The 23,958-nt window shown below is 35.3% G+C and overlaps 4 protein-coding genes across 7 annotated transcripts; 2 read left to right on the top strand and 2 right to left on the bottom strand.

The window, feature by feature from the left end:
* The first annotated feature begins 6 nt into the window (after positions 1 to 6).
* Positions 7 to 1,505, top strand: LOC118751321 (tRNA pseudouridine synthase A-like). Its single transcript, XM_036486100.1, is given in 4 exon segments — positions 7 to 234; positions 236 to 458; positions 540 to 810; positions 873 to 1,505. Coding segments are annotated over 4 exon segments (1,212 nt in total). The 5' UTR covers positions 7 to 33; the 3' UTR covers positions 1,390 to 1,505.
* LOC118751320 (signal recognition particle subunit SRP72-like) lies at positions 1,500 to 4,051 on the bottom strand. The gene is made up of 5 exons (XM_036486099.1): positions 3,816 to 4,051; positions 3,341 to 3,714; positions 2,445 to 3,272; positions 1,860 to 2,380; positions 1,500 to 1,799 (listed from the first exon to the last, which is right to left on the bottom strand). Exons 1-5 carry the CDS (start codon positions 3,925 to 3,927, stop codon positions 1,670 to 1,672), a joined length of 1,965 nt encoding a protein of 654 aa, XP_036341992.1. The 5' UTR covers positions 3,928 to 4,051; the 3' UTR covers positions 1,500 to 1,669.
* Positions 4,052 to 4,585: 534 nt separating this feature from the next.
* Positions 4,586 to 22,563, top strand: LOC118751322. 2 transcript variants are annotated; one of them, XM_036486102.1, is made up of 8 exons: positions 4,586 to 4,679; positions 5,327 to 5,481; positions 18,576 to 18,977; positions 19,054 to 19,579; positions 19,683 to 19,802; positions 19,878 to 20,042; positions 20,197 to 20,305; positions 20,900 to 22,563. In XM_036486102.1, the coding sequence occupies exons 3-8, from the start codon at positions 18,624 to 18,626 to the stop codon at positions 21,213 to 21,215; spliced, it is 1,590 nt and encodes a 529-aa protein (XP_036341995.1). In that variant the 5' UTR covers positions 4,586 to 4,679; positions 5,327 to 5,481; positions 18,576 to 18,623; the 3' UTR covers positions 21,216 to 22,563. The 2 variants fall into 2 exon arrangements, with proteins under 2 accessions (XP_036341995.1, XP_036341994.1); XM_036486101.1 differs by having other exon boundaries at positions 4,587 to 5,050.
* On the bottom strand, positions 7,646 to 12,355 carry LOC118751324. Of its 3 annotated transcripts, none has more exons than XM_036486105.1 (5): positions 12,053 to 12,355; positions 11,019 to 11,107; positions 10,762 to 10,955; positions 9,406 to 9,559; positions 7,646 to 8,963 (listed from the first exon to the last, which is right to left on the bottom strand). In XM_036486105.1, the coding sequence occupies exons 2-5, from the start codon at positions 11,095 to 11,097 to the stop codon at positions 8,818 to 8,820; spliced, it is 573 nt and encodes a 190-aa protein (XP_036341998.1). In that variant the 5' UTR covers positions 11,098 to 11,107; positions 12,053 to 12,355; the 3' UTR covers positions 7,646 to 8,817. The 3 variants fall into 3 exon arrangements, with proteins under 3 accessions (XP_036341998.1, XP_036341997.1, XP_036341996.1); XM_036486104.1 differs by having other exon boundaries at positions 10,762 to 10,952; positions 11,894 to 12,355; XM_036486103.1 differs by having other exon boundaries at positions 11,894 to 12,355.
* Positions 22,564 to 23,958: the final 1,395 nt, after the last annotated feature.

Here is a 23,958-nt window from a genome sequence, read left to right on the forward strand (position 1 = left end):
CAAATACAACAACCCAGAGGATTTGCTGCCGCCATGTCTGAAGCGCTTGACAAACTGGAGCAGCAGGAGGCGGAGAAGAAGGTTGAACGTGCGGCAGTGGCTGAACAATTGAAAGACACTAAACGTCAAAAACGAGAACTGAAGCGGAGAAAGTGGGTCGACTGGAAGACACAAGATGAACAGGCGGGTGATACAAAGCGCCCAGCATTTGATCCAGCAGATCGTGTGAAGCGAAAAAAAATGCGCAATATTGTTAAGCTACTGTGGTGCCAATTACTTTGGCATGCAGCGCAATCCGGGCATGCAAACCATTGAGGAGGAGTTGTTCAAAGCTATGTTAAAACATAAGTGGATTACAGAGGAAAGTTTTGAGGCAGCACAAGCGGCATGCTTTCAGCGTGCCGCACGCACCGATAAAGGGGTGTCTGCGGCGAGACAAGTGTGCTCGATAAAATTGCGTAAGTTTGGAAGGTTTGAGAACATTTGAATATCGATTTGCACTTGCTTATATGTATGTACATGCACATTTCACCTTTTAGCCGATACGTTGGACATCAAAGCTTTAAATAAAGATTTGCCGGAGCAAATACGTTTGTTTGCAGTAGAGCGCGTTACTAAAGGCTTCAATGCGAAAGACCAGTGCAACGCACGTACCTACACATACACACTGCCATCCGTTGCGTTTGCTGATTGTGGGCAAAAACATGATTTTGAGTCATACCGTATTGAGCCTGCTCAGCATCTAAAGATAGGAGAGCTGCTGAAGCTGTACGAAGGCACCAAAAATTTTCACAATTTCACAAGCCGGAAGTAAGTGATTTTGGCAATTGCTGCTTTAAACGTTGATACATGCTTATTTATTTTATTTTCAGAAACTTTTTGGATCCTTCTGCCAAACGCTTCATTATGTCATTTAGTTGCTCCGAACCATTTCTAACGCCACAAGGCATTGAATTTCTAACGCTCAAAGTTAAGGGACAAAGTTTCATGCTTCATCAAATTCGGAAAATGGTTGGTTTGGCGATAGCAATTGCACGTGGTAATACCACGACAGCTACATTGGATCGCGCGCTAACTGAAGAACGGTTAGATTTGCCGATGGCACCAGGTTTGGGCCTTGTTTTAGACACAGTGCACTATGAACGCTATAATGATCGTTATGGCGGCGATGGCATTCATGAACCACTGACTTGGACTAAACAAGAGGATGAAATTAAAGAATTTATAGAACGTTATATTAACGCAAATATATACGAGACAGAATATAAGGAGCGGTCAATGTTGGAATGGTTAGAGACATTACCGCTGCATTCGTACGATGCGCGACGTGATGATACCACAAACAACGATGATAGTGGGAAAAAGCAAAACGACGATGACGATGAATAATAATTACAATTTCTCAGAAAACTAAAATTTCCGCTAAATACATATGTATTTGGTACTAAAAAATAGAATAGTAAGTATGGAAAGTGTTGGCATTGAATAAATACCACAAATTTGAAGAGCTTTTATATAATTTATTTCCAGCTTATTCTCGATGCAAATGCATTTTGCTTTATATATCCTCTACTGTTGTAATATTCAAGCACAATAACTTAGAAAATATTAGAAGCATGCTTTAAAAATTTCCCCGAATAGCTTAAACTATGCTAGCGTGGCATAGGGTTTAGAAACGTCCACCCTTCTTCTTTTTATGACCACCCTTGCGATGCTGCTGACGTGGTCCTGGTGTCGGTTCTTGGTAGACAGGGGTGGCGGGAGAATTTTTGCTAAGATTGGCACGATTCGACATATCACTGAAAAATAAATAACCTTATGCATTCACGAAAAATCAAAAAAGCATTAAGCCAACTTACTATTGATCAGCAGCGCCACTAGCCATACCCTGTGAACCCTTAATAATATCCTTTGCACGACGATCACGCTTCTTACGGAAACCAGTACGTTCATATTTGGGCAACCAGCGCTCTGGATCTGGTGGCACCTCGGCGTTGTAGTTTTTGGGCAGTTTGCCTTTGCGTTTCCGGTTGCGGCTCTTCTTTTTCTCGACAACTGGCGTGCCAGGGGATTGGTCGATTTTAGCATTCGCTGTCTTCTTTGCTGCTTTTGTAGACATCACCCAATTGGCCGCCTCTAACGCATCGATTTCGGAGGCAGTAGTAAGTGTTTCAAGTTTCGGTAGACGTTTACTCAATTCCAAGGCACGTTTTGGATTGAATTGTGCATATGCAATAACCAACTGTGCCAATACTTTCATATCATTGGCATTTAACTTGAGTAGCTCTTCAAGTGAACTGGCTGCTGTTTCAGATGCACCGCCACGTAAGTGGAATTCTGCAGCTTGGCGCCACATATCGCTCAAATCGCCACTGCTTACCTGTATGTAATTGCAAACAAACGATTATAAATAAAATTGTAGGAAATTTTAAGGTGGTGCTTACATTGTTCATTTTATACCATTCGACAGCCGACTTTAGCAGCTCAGATGCGGCGCGTTTATTATCTGTGCCCAAGTAGAGTGTTACTAACGCAGATATAATACCGGGTTTGTACATTTGCTCGCCAAGTGAAAGCAGAATATCAATCGCCTCTTTGCGGCTGCCTTGAGACAGCAAAAGTTGCACAATGGCAAATTTTGATGCAAAGGCATTTTCTTTATGTGCAGCCGCGTACTTATTCAACAAATCCACTGCTTCTTTCTGTCGCTTATCCTTGGTGAGTTGAGAGCAACGTATAAGTAGAGTTTGGAATTCCAAATCAGGATAAGTTTCCACTAACTTCTGGCATAATTGCTGTACTTGGTCACTGGAGTTTGTAAAAAATGCAAGCAAACAATTGTTCAATGCAATTGCTTTCTTCTGACGACTAGTCAACTTCGATTCGCATGCGTCAGACATAGCCGAGCGTATTTTCTTTTTAGAGTCAAACACGTTCTGATCCTTATTGATGACCACCGAATTATTGCTGGCCACAGCAACTAAAACTGGATCTTTGGGCTTAAAGCGCAAACATTCCGCATATATGGCTGCTGCTTCCTTTAATTTCCCCTGCATTTGCAAGCAATAACCCAACTGCACACGTATCGGTTCTAATTCTTCGCGCATTTCCTCCTCAGTCACGCCATCCTCTTCCAAAGTTTCACGACAAAGTTTTTCGCTGGCACGCAATTTTTTCTCAGCCTCGGCATATCGCTGGCGATTCGAAGCTATGCAAGCGGCGTTATAGTACTGCTCATATGTTTCTTCCGGCAGCTCAGGTATTTCCTTATTCTAGAAATAACAAAAATACTTTACATTTCAGTGGACAAGGAAAAATTCGTTCGAACCGTTTTCTATACCTTATCTACTGCCAAGTTAGCGGCAACAGCACTCAAATTTGTGCGCCTTTCATTTTCATAATCATCATTGGTATTTTTGATTATTTCCCTGTAAGCATCAAAGCACTCCTCATACCTTTCCAGCCGATATAGCACTTGTGTGCGCAACTCTTTCAAGCTCACCGGCAATGGATTAATATCAGCATTATCAATAGTTTTCAATGCTTGTTCGGGCTTGTTCAAGCGATACTCGCAGTAGGCCTTTTCCAGCACTAGAGTGGCGGCAAGTTTATTCTTTTCTATGAATTTGTATGCCTCCTCGAACTTTGAAAGTTGTATCAGGCAAACAACTTTGCAATGCAAAGCTGTCTGATCATCCGGCGCAACGCCCAAAACTATGGATAAAGTAAAAAAAAATTAATGGTATCCAGCAGACTGAACTACCGATCTACTAGGCGTTCCCGGGGGAGGACCAAACACAACAACTACTACATACCTCTATTCACCGCCTTGACTGCCTTTTCGTATTCGCCATTTTGACCAAATTTATTTACATCCGCATATGCAGCCTTTATGATAGCTTCCTTTTGGTTCGGATCCTTGGACATTTTCACTAATTTTCCACGATTTTTCTTTTATTTTTGTGGCATTCAGATTCAGACGAAAAACGAAATCAACACGAGTGCAAAAAATTTGTCTAATCCGAAATTGACAATTATTTGACACCTCAGCAAATTGGAAATTTGACAACAAGTGACATCACAGGGGCACTAATGTGCAAAAAATAATGAAATTTAAAAAGAACCAAATGGGCGTGATTGATTAAGGGATATTTTATATAAAAAGAAGAAATACATAATAAATAACTAAAAGTGTTCTTACACGATATGTATTTCCACCTGTAAATGTGACTGTTTGATTAAAGCTGATGCCAAAGAACCGAAATCTATACCTTCTTTTTTGGCAACATTTTACAAATCGTCGCCTGGGTAAAAGATTGTCGTAAACGTCAAACATACGTGCGTAACATACGACAATCTTTTACCCAGGCGACGAAATGAAAAATGATGCTGTCAAATGCCCAGTCAACAAAACTCTATCCGCTTGCGAGAGAAAGAAGCAAACGCAAGCGAGATTTTCAAGCATGTGAAGACGGCCAGTAGCATCAATCAAACAATTGTAGTGCTGTCAGCTTGTGTGGTATTTCCTCGCATGATAGTGGCAGCATTAGTGCAAATCGGACGTCTGGTATCACCAGCGATTATTTTACAAATTCTATTTTCCTTGTCTGATCAGAAGCAAAAGTTCGTAAAAAAGTGATACGCAGTTGGGGTGAACACCTTTTTTGTGAAAATTAAATGTAATGCATTGAAATAATTATTAATTGTAATTTGCAAAACGAAAAATTAAGAAACAATTAGTGGGAAAGTTGAACCAGTAGCAAGAGCTCAGCTGGAAAGTGGGTGGGATTGTGCAAAGGGGCCGACAGCGTTGTGCAGAGAAAAAAATCGCATTTTTCATAAAGTGATTGTCACTAGCGTTGGCGTTAGCGACTACGGACAAATGCAAAACAAACGTGGAAATAAATAATAAAACAAAAGTTTCGCCAGTGCAACAGAATAAGTTATTCCATAGTAAGCTAAGCAAGTTTGTAAGCGGACATGCCGAACCGAAGACAATGTGGTTACATGGGATTGCTGATTTCACTTCTACTGGGAACATTGACCACAGGTAATATTTGCATGCGTGCATTGATTCCTCAGCATCCTGCTGGCCATTCGCCTCACCTCGTTAGCATCTACGCATTCATTCATAAATATGCTATAGAAAGCTAATGAGTTTTTCGTATTCAGCCATTGTTAATGGCCTGTAAATCGATATCCGCCCACTAATTGTTTCATTCCTTTAATAAATGTATGTACATATGTACATAGATATACTTAGGTATTGTAAGTTTATGCATATAATGTAATTTTTACTAATCACTATTCACTTTCCCGATTGCAGTGGCAGCTTATTATGTCGAAGTTAAGAGCACCGGTTCATCCGTCATTGGTGGCACGGTGAATTTCAGTGCTGTGTTATACGAAGATGGGCAAGTGGCGAGCAAAGGGGATTACCAGTTTAATTGGGAAGATAATACACCTGCCGCAAATCTTGTGGTAAGTAAAGAAAGCATATTGGTTTATGCAACGGATTTAGGAATACAGATATCCAGACCCATCTTATAGGAATTGTGTAGAAACGATCATTATGCAATCATTCCCCCGACTTATTAGATTGAGATCAACGCTCCGAAATTTGCCAGCGAAAGTCTTAGCTACAGAAGAATAACACTGAGATTATAAATCCTTGGCGTAATTAGCTTATGTACATACATATGTATGTATGTATCTACTTTGATTATTTCTTTGGCATGACTAATAACGAACTTTATTTGCTTGGTTGATATTTTTATCACTTTTAGACTCTTGCGAATATCGCAGAATAAATAGTTTTGAATGAATGCATATAACTTCATAGAAATGTGACGTATGTGCATACATACATACATATGTATTACATAGGGCGGTCCAAAAATTTATGTGAAAAAGTAGATAAAAGTCGGAATATGCTTTCACCGACGAAAGTTCTGTAGATACCAAAAAAATATACCCATATTTTTTTTATTTGGAAATCAAAAAATATTTAGAGGTCGCTCAAAGTGCTTAAAGCAAGCGAAGACTCGGATGTAGAATCTGGAAACATTAAAAAATGTGAATCTAAAGCTCAATTGAAGGCCTATCTTATAACCTATCAAATAAAGTTCAATAGGGCGGCTCTTGTAATTGCAGCACTTTTGAATGCACTATTCTTAAACTTGGTTTCAATCCGTGCAAAAATGAGCTGTGAGAAATTTGAATAGACTTTCAAAGTCCAAATTTGCTTGCCAACTGCTTTTTTGAATAAAAAAGCAAAGTCTCATAATCTGTGCATGCACATTTTTATTGAATTCATTCCAAACAAAGTTAAAAATATATGTTGGGGACTGCTTATCCACAAGTACCTTGAGAATCTACAATTATATTAAAATATACTAATTTCAAAGAACACTTTTATACTCTGACATGTAAACTTTAAGCAAACAACAAAACCGACTGGGACCACCTGTGAGGTAACACATTTCCTTTAAAAAAACAATTAAAGAAATCGATTATCGAGGTCCATACATAAAGAAAAAAATATTCCAACGAATTTATAACCTTTCTCCTTTCTGTGAAGTCGGTTAAAAAGGAAAAATTTCATATACAAATCACTTTTAAATCTGCTATACATTTTTCTTTCACCTCGTACACACTTCTTATTCACGTTTAATAATAAAAAGAACTAATCTTTATAGTTCTGTACATAATACAAAAATATTAAATATTTGTTTCGTGGTTTTATAGAAATTTTTTCAAATAGTAAAGATCTCGGGGTATCCTTTTTCTTTTCTAATCGAGTAAAAATTTTGTGCCTTCTAATTTGTACAAGCTGAGAAGCAGCACAGAAAAAAATTAAGTCGGAGAAAATAAGTGTTACCGTAATGCATTAATAGGTATGTATATCACATTCAAGACCCGTAGAAAAAACTAGTTATAGTCGTGCTTTGAATGAAAAATAGAGAATTTAGAGGAATTCCTGAAGAATTCATATGTATTGTAAGTACCTATGTTTGTGTGTACCTGCACTTGTAGATTCTACATGCCTATCATTGATGAAACCCTAACTTACAGTTTTTTTTTTTCAAAATGCGGTTTTTTGCATTTTTAAGTAGCTTATACTAAAAATTATACTAAAATAAATTTTATAGTCGCAACTCAAAGCTCGATGATTGTATGGCCCTACGCACAGAGTTTTCGGTGTAGGAGGTTCGTCTTATTGCTTCTCCTGTAAAAAAATTAAAGGTCAGTTGAGGCTTTCTACATTTCACCAACGATAAGTACATACCCGACAACCCTAACGGCCTTGTCCCTGTGGACAAACCCCACAGAAGCTGCACGCTTCCTAGGGTTGCCGTTAGTGGAACTTGACGACAACGACTGAGATACCAACCGTCCTGGGCGGGGTTGTTGTAGCCGCTACAACAACAACAACAACATACTGTACATATGTATGTAGGTGCGCGCAATTTACTTTAGAAAAGGTTTGACTTTATAAATATCAATTTATTTAAAATAAGAATTAATTCGAGACATTTACCTAAATAATTCCCATTTGCTGCAAATAAGAATACAATTTGCAACAAAAAGAAAATCAAAAATTTCTAGTTAAATAAAACAATTTATTAAATTTTAATGGGTTTTATTATTGCGCATTTTATGTGAAATTCTTATTAAATTTCAATGTTGATTCAGCTGGGAAGCCAAAGATAAACTTTTGATATTTTGTCTTTTATTGCATTACAAAGTTCAGCGGCCCGCCAAAGTGTATACGGCTTAAAGCAAATATAAGAATACAAAGATAAATATTGCAAATTTAATGTACTCTATGTATGTATATATACTATACATATGCACATACGTATGTAGAATATATAACTTGAGGTATGGACTCGGGCATACATATAGGTCTATTGTACTCTATGTTCGTCACAACCATTCTTCTAAACCTAGCTCCTTCAGAAAGTTCAGTAGAGGTTTTGGTGGTAAGGATTGTATGTGCTCATACACACATTGAGCCTATACTTCTGAAGCGTCTGCCAGAGACGGTGTTAAGTTTAAATTGATAATAAGATGGTAAAAAATTAACTTGAACTTACCTGGCATTTTGTAATTTAACCCTAGAGTGTTCGCACCATGAGGATTTTGCCGCCCGGGGCAAAAAACTGCAGAAAAATGGCAATTTAAAGACGAGATATTCAACAAAAGCAAGATCAGCTGCTCTACTTCTACTACCTATTCAATATGCTTTGCCCCATTAAGTATATCAAACGTAAAATGAGTTGAAAAAACCCTTTTAAAAGCTAATACTAGGGTAATTTCTTTTAGAAACTTGAACAATAATCATTAACGACTAATTTCGATTCATATCTACTCACAAATACGCAGACTTATAACTTCAGAAACCAACTACATATATATGTGCTCCTCGATTCGAAACTACTAGTTCATAGGCATGTCATTTTTATGAGCTGCTAGGGCGCCAAAATACCGAATACGACACAAATACGAGACATTAAAAGAAATACAGAACTTTTGGCGTCCCGTATGAAATAAATAAATTACCAGGACAATTGACGAAAAAAAAGGACTGTCCCCTATAATACAGGACGGATGGTCACCGTAATTGTATATTATAAATTACATATTAACTCAACATGAAATTAATTTTGAAAGTGTTTACAATGCATTAGCTCAAATTAAAATATATGTACATATGTATGTATGTAGTTTCATGTTAATACAAGATTGTTAACATCTAAAGGTACTTAATTGCAATGAACATACTTAAGATTTAATTCAAATAATTTTTAAATATTAATTTTTGTCTAGCGTGGATGCTGCTTCACTGGTCAGCTTATTATTGTAGCGTCTCCTATACACCCTATTCTTCATCTTTCGGAAACCTTTCCGCATTGATGCTTCGTAATCCGAATAATCGTAATCTTCTCGTTTCACCGCATCTATATAAAAAATATAAGCACATACCAAATTGTGAGACGCAATTCAAATGTATGTGTATAAAACACATGGCATATGAGTGATGCAAAATCAAAAAACTACATATCGCTCACCGTCTTCAAAAGGGGCACAAATCAAAATTACGCGTTCCTCAGAAATTGCAAAAAACAATTTCTTAGCACATGATAATCATATGGGCAAGGGAGACTTTACCTTAGGTTTTTTTTTTTAATCTTTAAATTATAACAAAAATTTGCACTAGCTTTTGCTGAAATGTAAATAAAAGCTCTGTGTACATTTTTAGCGCGTAATTTAAAAAATACCAAATTTTGAGTTGTGCCTCTTTTGAAGACGGTGTGCGATAAACATAAACGGGACATGGCGTATGAGTGATAAAAATAAATAAATAAACACGTTATGACTTACTAATGAAGGTTAACTTACCAAAAGCATATTTTGAAAAGATTTTATATTTTCGCAATGCTAACTTTTTCTGGTTGCCATCCCAGTTTAAGGATAACAAAAATTCTTCCGTAAACAATTTATTAAGCGACTTCGAAATATCATTGGGCCCGATGGTTTCTCTTATATATTCCATCTGTGAAAGACAAATAATTTGTAAAAATTGGGGTGGGGTTTAGTACCGCTCACAACTATTTCGGGCTATTCCGTCCAAATGGGTGGCCCGATCCAAAAAAAAATTTCACACACTTGTAGCCAAGGGTCCACGCAATATTTTAACACTCACTTTTGTAAATTTTGGTTACTAATTTATTTACAAATTGGGTTTGAAATATGCCCTTTTTTGTAAAATTCGGAAATTAGCGTACATTTATCACTCCTATTCTGCTTAAATTAGCCACTTTACCAATATATTTTTGTATTCCCCTTCACTTTACACTTTACTTGATTTGCTATAACTTGCTTTACGACTTTAATATTAACCAATTCATCACAATTCATTAAATAAAAACACCTTCAAAATCACGCGTCTGACTTTGGTTGCATATGCAAATTAAATGGCGGAGTTCAGCTGTCAAACTCCAAAATATGCAAAAGAATGAGACAAAAGAAGATAGGACATAACCCAGTAAGCATTAAAAATATACAAAGGTGTTCTCTGCAAAAGGTGTTCAGCTCCTTTTCTTCGCAAAACAGAAAGGAGAATTCTACTGCCTGAGGGTTATAATCCCTAAGTGCGGCCGAAGGCCGCCTACGCAGAAAGGTGTTCTCTGCAAAAGGTGTTCAGGCCCCCTTCTTTGGCAACACAGAAAGGAGAATTCTACTGCCTGAGGGTTATAATCCCTAAGTGCGGCCGAAGGCCGCTTACGTAGAAAGGAATTCTACGCAAAAATACATTTGTTAAAAAGAACATTTTTTTTTATAAAAACTTTTTTTTTCTATTTTTAATTAACTTTTTATTCTTTATTCAAAATCCCCCCATATCTAATTTGGCATAATTTCTTTTATTAAAAAATCCCACGGTTTCTGTTAGTTGGGTCATATTCCACTTCAAACTGCTCAGTTTGCCTAAGAAAAATCCGTTTTTCCCCCTTTTTCAAACGGTTCCCTAGGTGCCTGTGGGAGGAGTCCAAGGGAGGGGTTCCCCTTTTTAGAAAGCGGCGACTGTCTCCTTTCTATTGGGGGGTGTTTTGGGGGCCCCGCCCCCTCCCGCTTCGCTCCCCACCCAAAAAACGGTGTGAGTGGTACTAAACATTTCCCAAAAATTGTAAGCAACTACATACATATATGTATGTATAAGAAAAAATACGTCAATAATATGTATACTGAAAAACATACAACTTCATTTGTTGGCATAGATTTAACATTTTTCTCCACATCGTCCATTTCTTCTTTTGATTTAAATGGAAAAAAGTTGAAATTTAAAGTCTTCGGGAAAACATGATTGGAAAGTCTTTCCAAATAGACCATATGCTTGGCAAGCATAGACGATACGTTTTTCAGTTCTTTTTGCAAATAGTTGTTTTGCTCTTCTGGATTGAGAAATTGTTATTAAAAGTTGAATAGTAAGGAGTGTTAAGCGTCGTAGTATATACCTATTTTTTTCAGTTTAGCGTTTAAGATGGTTATTGCATCATTGCCTTCTGGATCGAATTTTACATTAGGAGGGAACATTTTAGAACACCTATATAATAGTATATAAATATAATTTGTATTACATAGTCTTCTAAGGCCTTATAAATAAAAAGGAAAGTGAGAGGGTGATTAATTACTTACATACATACTACATATCGTCACCTGAAATGCAAAAAGACGTAACAAACATCGTCACTGAAATGCAAAAAGTCATAACTTATAAAAAATACAAAACTCACTTTTTGATTGATATGATGGATTCCATCGAATTACAACTCCTTACATCGTTTTATGAAAAAAAAAAATATTAGTCACGACTTTTTCCATTTCACTGACGATGTTGTTACGTCTTTTTACATTTCAGGCGAGAATATACATAGACCTCAACGCCTTTTGTTATCGTTTTTCTGTCCTTTTGTCATACAACCCAAAGTCATACAAATACTACACCTATTCGTGCTGTTTGGGTGCATTTGAAACACCCTCTACTACTGGTGTAACACATGGTTCCTGTCACAAATGCACGAACAGAAACAAATGTTTAACATCACTCACTAATGCTGCCAAATGGAAATTTACGTCGTGCGGCTGTGTCATATAAGCCCCAATCTAAAATTGCTTTTCTTTTGATGCTTTTGATGAGAAATGCACCCCATTACTGGCTATAATTGCGTAGTTATTTTCTAAACCACTTATAATTTCTTCATCTTTCCAAATCTTTGTGCACACCGTAGTGCAGATATTTACTCGAAGGTACTGCAACGATTTTCCTATCACACTTACATATTTAATTTAAACAAACTATTAAAAGATTCGGTAGATGTACAATACTCACTGCAAGTAAAATTCCCCCCTCCCCCTCAAGTACCCGCGGCTACTATTACCATTTTCCCGTCTTGTATCGTTATCGTTCTTCAGTTGCTTGGCAATAAGGCGCTTCATTTGGCGTTTCGACAAACCGAATTGTCGATCTAATTTTGTACTTTTTACTTACTTTTTTTTTACTCAACCGAAAATATTTTATGTAACTAGCGAAAATGGTATTCTTTTCTGAGCATTGTAAGAAATTTAAACATTTATTTTTTACTTCGCATTTGTACTGCTTCCTACTTGCTCCTTAGGGGAGCTGCTCACTTTCAATTCCGTTGGGAATGTATGTTCTGCGTATGCGCATGTTTTGAATGTATTGGTATCTGTGAATGCCCTGCCGAAAATCTGACTAGCTCAGGACTAGCGTAGAAGTAGAGCTTTTGCCGAAAGTACTAGTTCTAGATCAATACCCAAGCAATGCTTTCAACTGTCGAGTTTTACACGGCGATGTCATTGGCGGTGGCAATTGTCGCCCAGTGCAGTTGGACAGTTTTTTTGGTATAAGAAAACGGTTTGAAGATTCGTTTTTGTATATTTTTTTAGATTTTTTCTTTTCCGTTACAGATTCCATTTTCAAAATTCAATTTGGAAACTCACAACTCCCTCCACCGCGATTAGAACTCGCGACCAACGATGAGTCGGAGGTCTTCTCGAGTACGAGTAGTGAGCATTTGCACATTTAAGTGTCAACTGTCCCGCTCTGCATCCGTTTTGCACTAGTTCAGAGATAGTTCTGATATATGTAGTTTGTCAGACTGTCTCTAAATTTTACGCAGGTTGCATATACGACACTCACTACATTCCAGTGTTGCCACTTTGTGAGTAATTCCTCAAAACGTGAGGAATTTCGGGTGCGTTTGAGTATTTTTTGAGGAGTTTTATTTTGAGGAATTTTCTCTCGATATATTTGCAGATAACAAATGCAACCATGTTTTACACAGCAGAGTTGTTGAATCGCACCGCAAATTTTTGAATAAAACGCTTTCCGAAGTTTTATAAAGAGCGAAATACACTACACAAGCGGCTTGTCAAACATTCTTGAAACCTACTTTTCCCATTTCGCCATACACCATGCAAACATGACTCGTTCAAGCAAAGAATTTTAGTTTTCTTCCGGAAAAGGGATTGGTTTTCTTCGATTTTTCTCTCTTGAGTCCTCATTCGGTAAAAATTCGGTTTCGAATGAGGCGATTTTATCATACGCAACGTAAGCGGTTTGATCAAAAGTCAACATGGCGGCCATAAAATAAAAAAATTTAGATTTTTGTTCACATTTCCCTCAAAGGGCTTGTCAAACCTTCAAACCCCTCGATACGCAACATAAATAGCTTTAAGCAAAGGGATATTTCGCTTGGTTTGTCAAGCCGTTTGTGTGGTGTGCTACTAAATATTAAAAATGTTATCGATAATTTTTTCCGCAAAAACAAATATACCAATTGAATTAGAGAATGTAATTAATTTTTATACGAAGTACCTGTGAATAGTATGCAGTACACAATACTCATATCTGTAATAAGAAAATTTTGAGTAATTTGTTCGGGTTTTGAGGATTTTTCATTTGTTTTTGAGGAATTTTGTAATTTTTTTTGTGGCAACACTGATACATTCGCTCAACTGTCAAATGACTTTAGTAGTTGTTTAAAAAATTTTAAGAGCGTAGCGGGACACACGGGTGCATTTTGGTTTATATATTTAAAAAAAAATATTCATATATAAAATCTGACTGGCGGTTAGACTCGTAAATAATGAGCACTCATAAAATTGTTTGAAGGATATTTGAGTGTATTTGTTACTTTTGCGCTTTAAAATTTCATAGCGGCACCCTGCAGAAAAAATATAAACTGATAAAAAATAGCCAAGTTATTGTTAGCTTTTTTGCGTGATTTCGACAAATACCTCACCTTTAATTAGCTAATGATAAAACTAACTTGAAACTAGTTGAAAAGTAGTGCAGGAGTCATGCAGACGTTATCGGGAGTTTGTTTTCTTTAAATAAGTTTTTATTTAAATGTCCTCGTACAATAATTACTTTGAATACATTTTTTTTTTGCTGCAGTTCACAGATGCTTTCTCGAAACAAATAAGCAAATATATAATCTTAAATAAAGTAAATTAATAAAAATGTAACAAATTTTGTTTTGTTTATATTTTATGTCCAACTTATGTTCTCCCTTTTTCCCGCAATCGCCCTTCAAAAGTAGTTAGTTACGGCTGAAGGAAGTAACTACAACTAGTAGACTGCTGGGTAATTAAAAGTTAGCTATTAACTAGCCCTGTTTCCTGCAGGTCATTTTCGAAGTTGCGCATGTATTAGTGTGCTGCAGCGCAGAACTGCCACGTTAATACGGGACAACCTTTTGAGAAACTTTACCTCGCCACTACTGCTTACAAACAGAGTTGTTCTGCTGGCAGAAATGTTGTAGTGTGAAACCGAGCTTTTGCTACATATGTATATAGGCATTTCCAAACATAAATTTCTATAAATTTTTTGATAACGTTTAGATAGCATTTCGCTGATATATCTTTGGTGTAAAAGGAATGATCTTTCGATTTTTATTTTTCAATATGTTAGCCACAAACATGCTGTTGCGAACGTACGAATAATGGAAGTCGCTTTTGGCTGCAAATTAAAAAATGCAAGAAATTGCCAAATGGAACAGAATATTCTAACACGATTAATTTTTTATTAAAGTAGAATGAAGCAGGGACCGTAACAGTTAGAACTTTTATTTAAAAAAAAATCGCTCTTTAACAATTATTTTTTTTACTTTTATTTAATTACTCCTTAAATAACCGTTATTTCTGACTTTTACATTATAAATCCAAAATAAGAATTATTTTTGATTTTTATCTAAATAATTGCAAATAACAGTTATTTTTGATTTTTAAATTATATGTCTCAGATAACAGCTATCGAAGACTTTTATTTATAAAAGTCAGCAATAAAAATCAGTCACTGAAATTTATTTTTTAAATCGTACTTATAAAAGTCATTTGTTGTGTCGTAGTAAACTTTTGTTTCCCAACACCTTCTCAACTGCGAAAAATTTTAATGACTTTTATACGAATGATTTAAAAACTAAAAGTCGGTGACTGATTTATATTGATGACATTCAAAAGTAAAAGTTTCTGACTGAATTTTATTGATGACTTTTATAAATAAAAGTCTTCGATAATTGTTATCTAAGACATATAATATAAAAATCAAAAATAATTGTTATTTTTTTAATTTTGCATAAAAATTGCAAATAAAAATGTATTTTGAAATTTGAGTCTCGATGAACAAAGAAATCGATTGGTATGTATCACTTAGTTGTAGAACATCTCCTTCTTAGTGAATTTTTCCATAACAGTTTTCATCAATCACTGTTATGTTCGGTCCCTGAAATAAAGTAACTTCCATCTAACTAATTGTGTGTTGAAATATCTCTATTAGTTTTTTATTTATAAGCTTAAGCGAACGTACGATTTTTCCATCATTTTTTATACCTTCATGAACATGAAGTGGTATTATAAATTTGGTCCGATGTTTGTAAGTACAAGAATGATCAGAACGTCGAGCTAAGTCGATTTGCCAAGTTCAGCTGTCCGTCTGTTTGAGCGCAATTTAGTCCATCAGTTTTCGAGATATCCGACTGAAATTTGATAAGCGCGTGTACTTTTTTAATGTATTAATCATTTGTCGAAACCGTTAAAATCGGACCACTTATATAACTTATAGCTCCTATACAACTGATTGCTCATTTTACTTCTCGGTCCTGGTTGACTATTCTGTGGAAATGCTCATATGCTTATCTCTCCTGCATTGGCCCGTTTTTGTCGATTCACATTTTTTTAACCATGACTCTGACTTTGTGTTTGTCCGTGTTTTTGTTTTTGTCTTCAGCTTTGTGTTTGTTCATATATTTTACTTTATCTCTATCTCTATTTGTATCTTTGTCTTTGTATTTATTTTTATTTTCATCTTTATCTTTACATTTGCCTTTATCTCCATTTTCATTTATTTGCTTTGTCTTTAGACCTATATTAGCCATGGTTTTTGCCTTTGTTTTTGCTTAAGTATTTGTCTGTGACTTTGGCCTTGTTCTTGTTTTTCCCTTTGTCTCGCTTTCAACGCCATCGTTCCCTTTCTGTCGGATTCATTCGCCATATCCCCCTTTCACTGTAGCTTTCAACGATAAACGCAAACGTCTCCGAAGTCTTTTATGAAATTCCACCTCAAAAAATGTACATTTGCCCTTGTTAAGTGTACTTAATTTGGCCCAGCTTCTCCTTCAATTTATGGCGTGCGTCTTGATGTGCGACATTTAGGGCTAGCAAACAAACTGGTTTATAATAAAACAAATAAGTATTTCTATTGTCATCCCATTCATCTGAAACGTACATTAGTTTTATTATTTATTAGTTTTTTTTAGTATGCAATTCCAGTAACTCTTTTATAAGCAAACTTATTTATTCTATTTTATGTTAATTAATGACTGTCAATTCAGCGAAAATGCACCGTGCATATTTAAATTTAATTCTTTGTCGTGAATTGCGTGTCTGCCGGTGTAAATGTTTTTTTTTTCTCCTTTTTATGAACACTGGAATGTGTGCATGCTTGCACCGCATTCTGTCATTCACTTCCATTTAAACTTTTGAATTAAATGTGTTTGTATTGGTTTATAATTTATTTTTGAAAGTTTTGTGTTTAATTTTAATAGTGTAATTTTATTGTAATTTAATTTACACTGGCGATCAAAAGTGAGTGCCTGGTGTATTTTGTTAAATCTTTGCAATGTTTTTCGTAATTTTTTTTTTTTATAAAAATATGGTTGATGCTTTAATCAAAACCACTTAAGTCCAACTTTTCAACTTTATAAAGAACTTAGAAAAATTCAAAAAATTTGTATTTAAATTTTGAAGTTCTTCATCTGAATAGTATTTTGATTTAACAGTATTAATATGTACATACATACGTACATATGTGATTAAAAGACAGTGCATGTGTATGCATGTCTGTATATGTATGTATAGTGCATATATTGAAGTACATATTCTGAATTGAAAATGACGTAAATTATAATAACAAAAAAAAAAAAAGCAGTTAAATATAAAAATAGTTACTTACATTACATACATACAAAAATACATTAGTATGTTACTCATATTGTATATTTAGTACGCTTTCATTCCTTTATGCATTGAGAATATGCATTGTTTCGTGGCGTTACTTTTGATATGGAATATGTCAAGGCAGATTTAACTGATTACAATGCAGGTCAGCTATAAATAGCGTTGAACTTGGGTGTTCCAATGGCACATGTTTAATTTTAATGAGAAAAAATATTAATTTAAACCTTTCAAAGTGACTGGAAGTTACCTTATTTACCCAGCACTGATGCTGTTGTTGAACCTACTTCACAATAATTTTTTATAGGAAAGTAGCAAATACCCGGCGTGCTTCACTGCGCATTCAAAAGTATTTTTGTATTGTTAGTCCTTCCCAAAACTGTTTTGCTCTAAGAAAGTGAGATTGTCAAACAAGTTTTCGATGTATGAAACATATTTTACTTTTTATGAATAAGGGTGTTAGTTTATATATTTTCAAAGGTATTGAAGCCTGGAAATTTAGTTTATACTCTTATAACGCGATTCTACATATCGTTTACTTTCTTCACAGGTGTATTAATTCAGTATTTACCTTATCTTATCATTTTAACTGAATAAAATTTTTCAAATAGTTGGAAACCCGCTACAAAATTTTTTTTTGTCAATAAACTGTCTTAAACTTCTTTAGTTTGATACCCGTATTGTAATATTTCATTAATTTTATCAATTCAATAAATGGAAAAAAATTTCAAATAGCTGGCAACCCTCCTCAAAAATATTTTTGCCAGTAAACTTTCCTTAACCTTTTTAGTTTGATACCCATATTGCAATATTTAATTTATCTTATCAATTAAATCGAACTAAAATTTCCAAACAGATGGCAACCTTTCACAAAAATATTTGCGCGACTGTAAGCAACCCTCTAATTATTTTTTTCCTATATTTTAAGTTAGACCTCATGTAATACATCGGTGAAAACTGTATTCGATTCAATGTATTAGTTTTCGAGTACAAACATACAGACAGACAGACAATAATTCTGAAAATTGTTTATTATATGTATATGTATTATTTTCGTACACCTTCGTCTATGCCGTTGTTTTACTGAAAAGCCATATATTAACCAATCAGTTTCTTCAGTGTTTCTCTGATTATTAATTAAATTGCTTAAAAATTTTCTTAGGCGGGTAAATAGAAAGGATTCGACGAACCACAAATCTGGCTTGTATTACGAGATACTCACTTTGTTGCCACAACGAATTTCTTCAAAAATACCGGGCTTTTTTTTAATGCGCTGGCAAAAACCGGGGCGCATATATTTTCAGACCTCTGTGGTCATTTCGAGGTTATGTCGAAATTAGGCATGATGGAGTAAAATATATTTCGAACATATCAGGAAAAAAACACTGACACCTAAGCATCGTATTTCCGTGCAGTTGAAAAATTTGTTTCGATAATTTGAAAACATATAGTAAATCTAAAATCTAGTAAAAAATAATCTAAATGAATTTTCCAACCAATTGATTAAATTTAAAATTCTTCACTTTTCATTTCAGCAACTGAACAGCCAGAACCCCTACAGCAATTGGTCCATAACATATCCGATGAACACAACAAAACCCGGGGATTATCGGGCAACCGTAAAGGTTGACAAAAACTATGTTTTCTGGATAAATATAGCCACCAATCATGTGGATTTCAAACTGGACGAATCGCTGGGCGGCGAACTGCGGCTACTGCAAAACGCTACCAAGCGCAAAAACAATTTTGTATCCATAGCGAAGCCAGTCAACCACACGGTGCAATTACGGCCAAACGATGCAAAATTTCTCGCCGATAAGGCCTATGAAGTGCAGACGTATTGGTTCCGAAACTGCACTTATATAGGCGTGGTTAATGGACTGAATTATGTGGCGCAGTACACTGAACCCGAGGAGAGTTATAAAATTGAGGCATTGGTGCGTTTAATTTAATAGTATTTATTAAACATGTTTTCTTAAATTTTCTAATGCATTTGCTCTTTTTACTGGCTAGGTCGTGGCAACTTTTGAAAAACCGCCTGAACCAACAACTACCACAACAACCACTACGACTACGACGACTACCACAACAACTACACCAAAACCTACAACGACAACACCTACAACAACCACTAGCAGCAGCACCACCACTACATTGAAGCCCAACAGCAGTACAACAACACCCAAAGTGCCGCCGGCAAACTCAAATTCAACAGCAACAACTCCGACGTCTACGCATCGTCGTCGACGCGGTGCAGCTGCGCCAATACCATTAACGTCGCTTGTTGCAAATAAACCATTAGTGGCTAATCCAGCAGTGCAGCATACTGCATCCGCACCACTTAATGCGAGTATTCCGGTGAATGGATCCACCATTTCCACAAATAACACATCAGCGTCTAAAAAGATTGCATTGCCCATACTTATGTCACCACTGTCGATGGACGAAGAACCGCCCTATAATTGTGCCACTGAGCAGTTTTTACAGAGAGATCCTAAAAAGCTATATGGCCTATTCAAGCACTATGTCTACACAAAAGGTTAGTATTTACTTTAAAAGAGGAAACAATTAGTAAGTGAACGGCCCTAAATAAATAAAATTTGAATAAAACTTAGCATTTATTACAACTGTCTCTATTGTAGCACCCGTATCCGACTTCAAGGCTAATGGTCAAAATTGGCTGCAACGTGGTGATATGCTGCGCCTTCAAGTAAATTGTAAAGGCTCTGCTTCGCTGGAGATGTGTATTCAGGTGTTCAATGGTGAGTGACATTACATGTTGCTTTCTTGTTGTTATTCTCAAAACCAACTTATGATTTCTTCTCATTCCCGCTTAGCGCCTTATAACGCCACCGGCAATGAGACTTGTCGCTACTATTTCCCGCTTGATAAATGCGAATATAATTATACACGTTTTTTCCTTGAGAGCAAAACAGTTCTATTTTTCCTACGCAATGAAGTCTCTGAGAAGTTGAATCAGGTCACCATCAACATTTACGAAGGTACGTGATAAGCGCCGACGCATCACATGAATCCAATGCACACTTGTACATATATATTGATATGTATGTATATTTGGCGATTACATTTTAAAATCTAAGATGATAGTTGATTGTAATTATTGAATGTAATACCTCATCTTTCTATTTTATTTAGCAAAAGTGCAATCACAATTGTCCGTGGTGGTGGTGCCTGTGTCATTCACTTTGATCGCTGTAATATTAATAGTTTTCGGAGTTTCTTACTACATACAATCACGAAATCGGTAAGTAATTTAGCTTTTTTTTTAAATTTGGCAATGCAAGCATCTGGGAACTTCTGATAAAAATTTTTTTGATTTCAATTAAGTTTACTTTTTGCTTATGGTCCCTTTAAGGCTACGGGTCAAGATGGTATCATCGGTATGTTTGTTGTTTGTTTTTGTTCTAGCAGCTTCTACAGAGTTCATTGTAGACGATGCCCATATTCCTAGTATGAGTACTAACCGGCAAATGTCCAGTAATAATCTCCGTTAGATTTCGGTCGCGTGTTTTGTTATTTTTTTGTTGTTGTTTACGAGCTAGATGTGTTTGGCTATAGGGCATGTTGATGATGCTGGTGGCATACGCCACTTATTAGAAGAATTTTCTCGATTGAAGTCTATATAGGACCTTCCCTGGCTAACACATCAGCAGTCTCAATCTCTTTTGCATTTATAATGACGATATACACACATATTCTGCATATTTTTTTGGAAGATTTTTTTTTTTATAAAAATCCGCGGTACAATAGATAATGAGTTCATGTGACGTAGTCGATTTTAAATAATTTCCTGCATCAATACCTCAAATAACCACATACTTCTTTTTTTCTCTTACAGCTTCACAGTAGAGGTAGCCGATTTCAATTTTGGAGAAACGCAATCTCTCGATATGGAGTATAAAACGTTTCAGCAACGACTCGTCGACAGCATACGCGAAGTGTGGCCATGGCGGCGACGTTATAGCGAATTCGGCTCTGACATGGATCCAGAACTAGATCACAATGGAGGTATTGGTGGCACATTTGATAATAGCGAGCAGCATGCTGCTATCGTAGAAAGTGGAGAAAATGAAAGAAATGCTACAACAACAACAAGCGCCGCCAATGGCAATGCAACTATCGATAGCAATCTCAGATATAATTCGATGACTTAAAGATAAAATAATGAAATAGTGATTTATTTTTTCTTAAAATTTTTAAAAAATATGAATTTTGATTGCAATTTGTATGTAAAGTATTTGTAGCAAGAAGAAAGCGGTAAAAGAATAACTTTTGCGGCGAAGATTGTTGCAGTTTAACTAACAGGAATAAAATAACGAATGAAGATTTTTTTTTCTTTTTAAAAAATGTAAATGTACGTACTACATACAATTCTGAAATTTATTATTTTTTTTTTGCTAATTGCTATATATTTTTTGCAACTATTTCATAAGCTGTAGCACGAAGTTCTCAGGTTTTTTTCACAAACCCGCAGAAGTTCGTGTTTTTATTTGTATTTTGTGATTACATATTTATATTTACATATTCTCACACTATTTATACGATTTTTTTTTGTTATTTTTGCTAGTATTTATCAGTATATGTAGTTTGTATATACATTTATTAACCGTTTATTATACGAACATCCCTTTACACCTACAACTTTATTGTATTACTTATTATAATTGTTATTATACCATACGATTATGCACATAAAACATCAGTTTCATTGAAAACTTAAAACATAAAAACCAAAAATTAAAAACGAAAGATGAGCAAAAATTTAATTTCCGTATTTGCCAAGTTTGTCCAATCAATTCAAAATGCTTTGCAAATTTTATTCCAAGCATGGCATGGCTCTTTTATACAAATAACAGCTTTTTTTTAATGCCTTACTTGCTGTAAGACTGCAACATTTTTTGAAAGAAAAATAAAGTGAACAAGTTAAGCCTATATTAGTGGTGGAAAAATTTGCATAGAACAGTAAAACTCCCTATTTCAGGCAAACAGTGTATGACCACTTTATAAGCGAGTTTGCATCTGTCGAAACAGGTAAATGTCTTATAGAAAAGTTATCGAAATCCAGCTAATGAGGTACTCATTGGAAATTGCATCATCGATAATGCGTACAATATTTTTCCATTGCACATTTTTACTACAGTTTACTAAACAATTTCGCTTTGTGGTATTCGTTTGTGATAATAAGTGAGAGAAAATTATGAAAATATAAATATTCAAATATGCTTTATAAATACCACTTTCTATGCAAGGAAGTGCACACACAAATGCATCACACATATATCACACATATACATACCTACATACACATCTATTTAGACTAGAGCAAAGTAAGTTATATGGTAATAGAAAAAAATAATAATAATTTTAAATATGTATATATTTTTACAAATCTGTCCCGTCTTATCTTTATGATATACACACGACAAGATCCTCGAACACATACATACACACATGCATTGCATTACAAATGCAACGATTACTAAATTCGATTTTGTTACCACACAAAAAAAAAACAAATTTCGAACGTAACTACATATGTATAGATATTCAAAATTACACAACTAATATTTAAATTAAGAGAAATCTTTAAGCTGAATGAAAAGTTGAAAAGGAAACATATGGAAGTAATATACATAATTCGTACTAATCGTGCAATTATACAAATTTAATAATAACTAAAATATATTAAGAATATGAAGTGGGCTCGCAAACATGAATACAAACATATATTCATATGTTTATTAAAACATACTTGCATCTGACTAAAATTAAGTATACAATCATTCAATAAATGCTTAATTAAAAAAAAAAAATACATAGCTTAAGTTTTATTGGATAACTGATGAAGTTCTTTAGAAAAGAAAATGACCTTCACTTTGTTTTCAAATCTACTCGTACCTGGATCTTAAAACAGTAGACTATTTTACTCGATCGTTAGTAAGGGAAATATTACACTGTACGACAAAAACAAAAAACTTTCAAAACACACAAAACAATCAGTATGCTCACCAAAGTATGAACCAAATATTGTAATACAGCGTTTTTAGTTTTTTCAAGGACTTTGACATTCATACTTTTCATTCAAACGTCCTATACGCGTATACACATTTTTTTGTGCTACTTTTAATACAGTGTGAAACCGTGAGAATAATTGTTCCAGTGTGAAGCAGCCCTATCGCATGAATTTTATAAACAAATATATTTTTTTGAATCAATCAAAGTCGTTAAAAAAAATATTGACGTCAGAGAGAAAAACTAAAATCGCAGTTTTACTACTTTTGGGCACTTGTTTCGGGAATATATTTATTTTTTTTGGGTGTAAAATTGACCACCATTGTCCCATTCACCAAAAGAAGGAAAGTCCACTTGACTAGACCCACCTTGGCAGGGACAGGAATTGAGTCCACAGAAAAGGCGGAAGTATGTTACCAACAAAGCTATAAGAGGCGTTTTATGTCTATCAGAGACTTCATGGTAAAACTTGGGGGAATAGCACCCAAACTAACGTGTTGGCCTTGAACGTAAAGCTCGTTGTTACATATGGTAGCCATAAGCTAAACAAATAAGCGCAGGTGCCACTTTGAGCAAACAACACCGCTTGGTCTTCATGACCAGGAGCTATGCGCACCTGTCCAACAGATGCCCTTAGTGTGATTACAGGCATGATTTACTGCTGCCCAATGCAATCAGCATGACAAGTGGGGATCTTTGGGGTCACTTGGACGCTCTCTAGCCATTCCTGGGTGATTCGAAGTTATCCTTTGACAAGCCCTACAAAGTCACAATTCCAGAAAGGGTCAAGTATGGTATACCGAAGCATCGAAGATGGACGACGGAAGTATTGGTGCAGGCGTAATTATACCAAGATTCCAGAAAAGTCCGCCAATGTGCGAATAC

Source organism: Rhagoletis pomonella, unplaced genomic scaffold (genome assembly GCF_013731165.1).
Source record: "Rhagoletis pomonella isolate Grant_MI unplaced genomic scaffold, Rhpom_1.0 Rhpom_scaffold_00652, whole genome shotgun sequence".
In the NCBI taxonomy this organism is placed as follows: Eukaryota; Metazoa; Arthropoda; class Insecta; order Diptera; family Tephritidae; genus Rhagoletis; species Rhagoletis pomonella.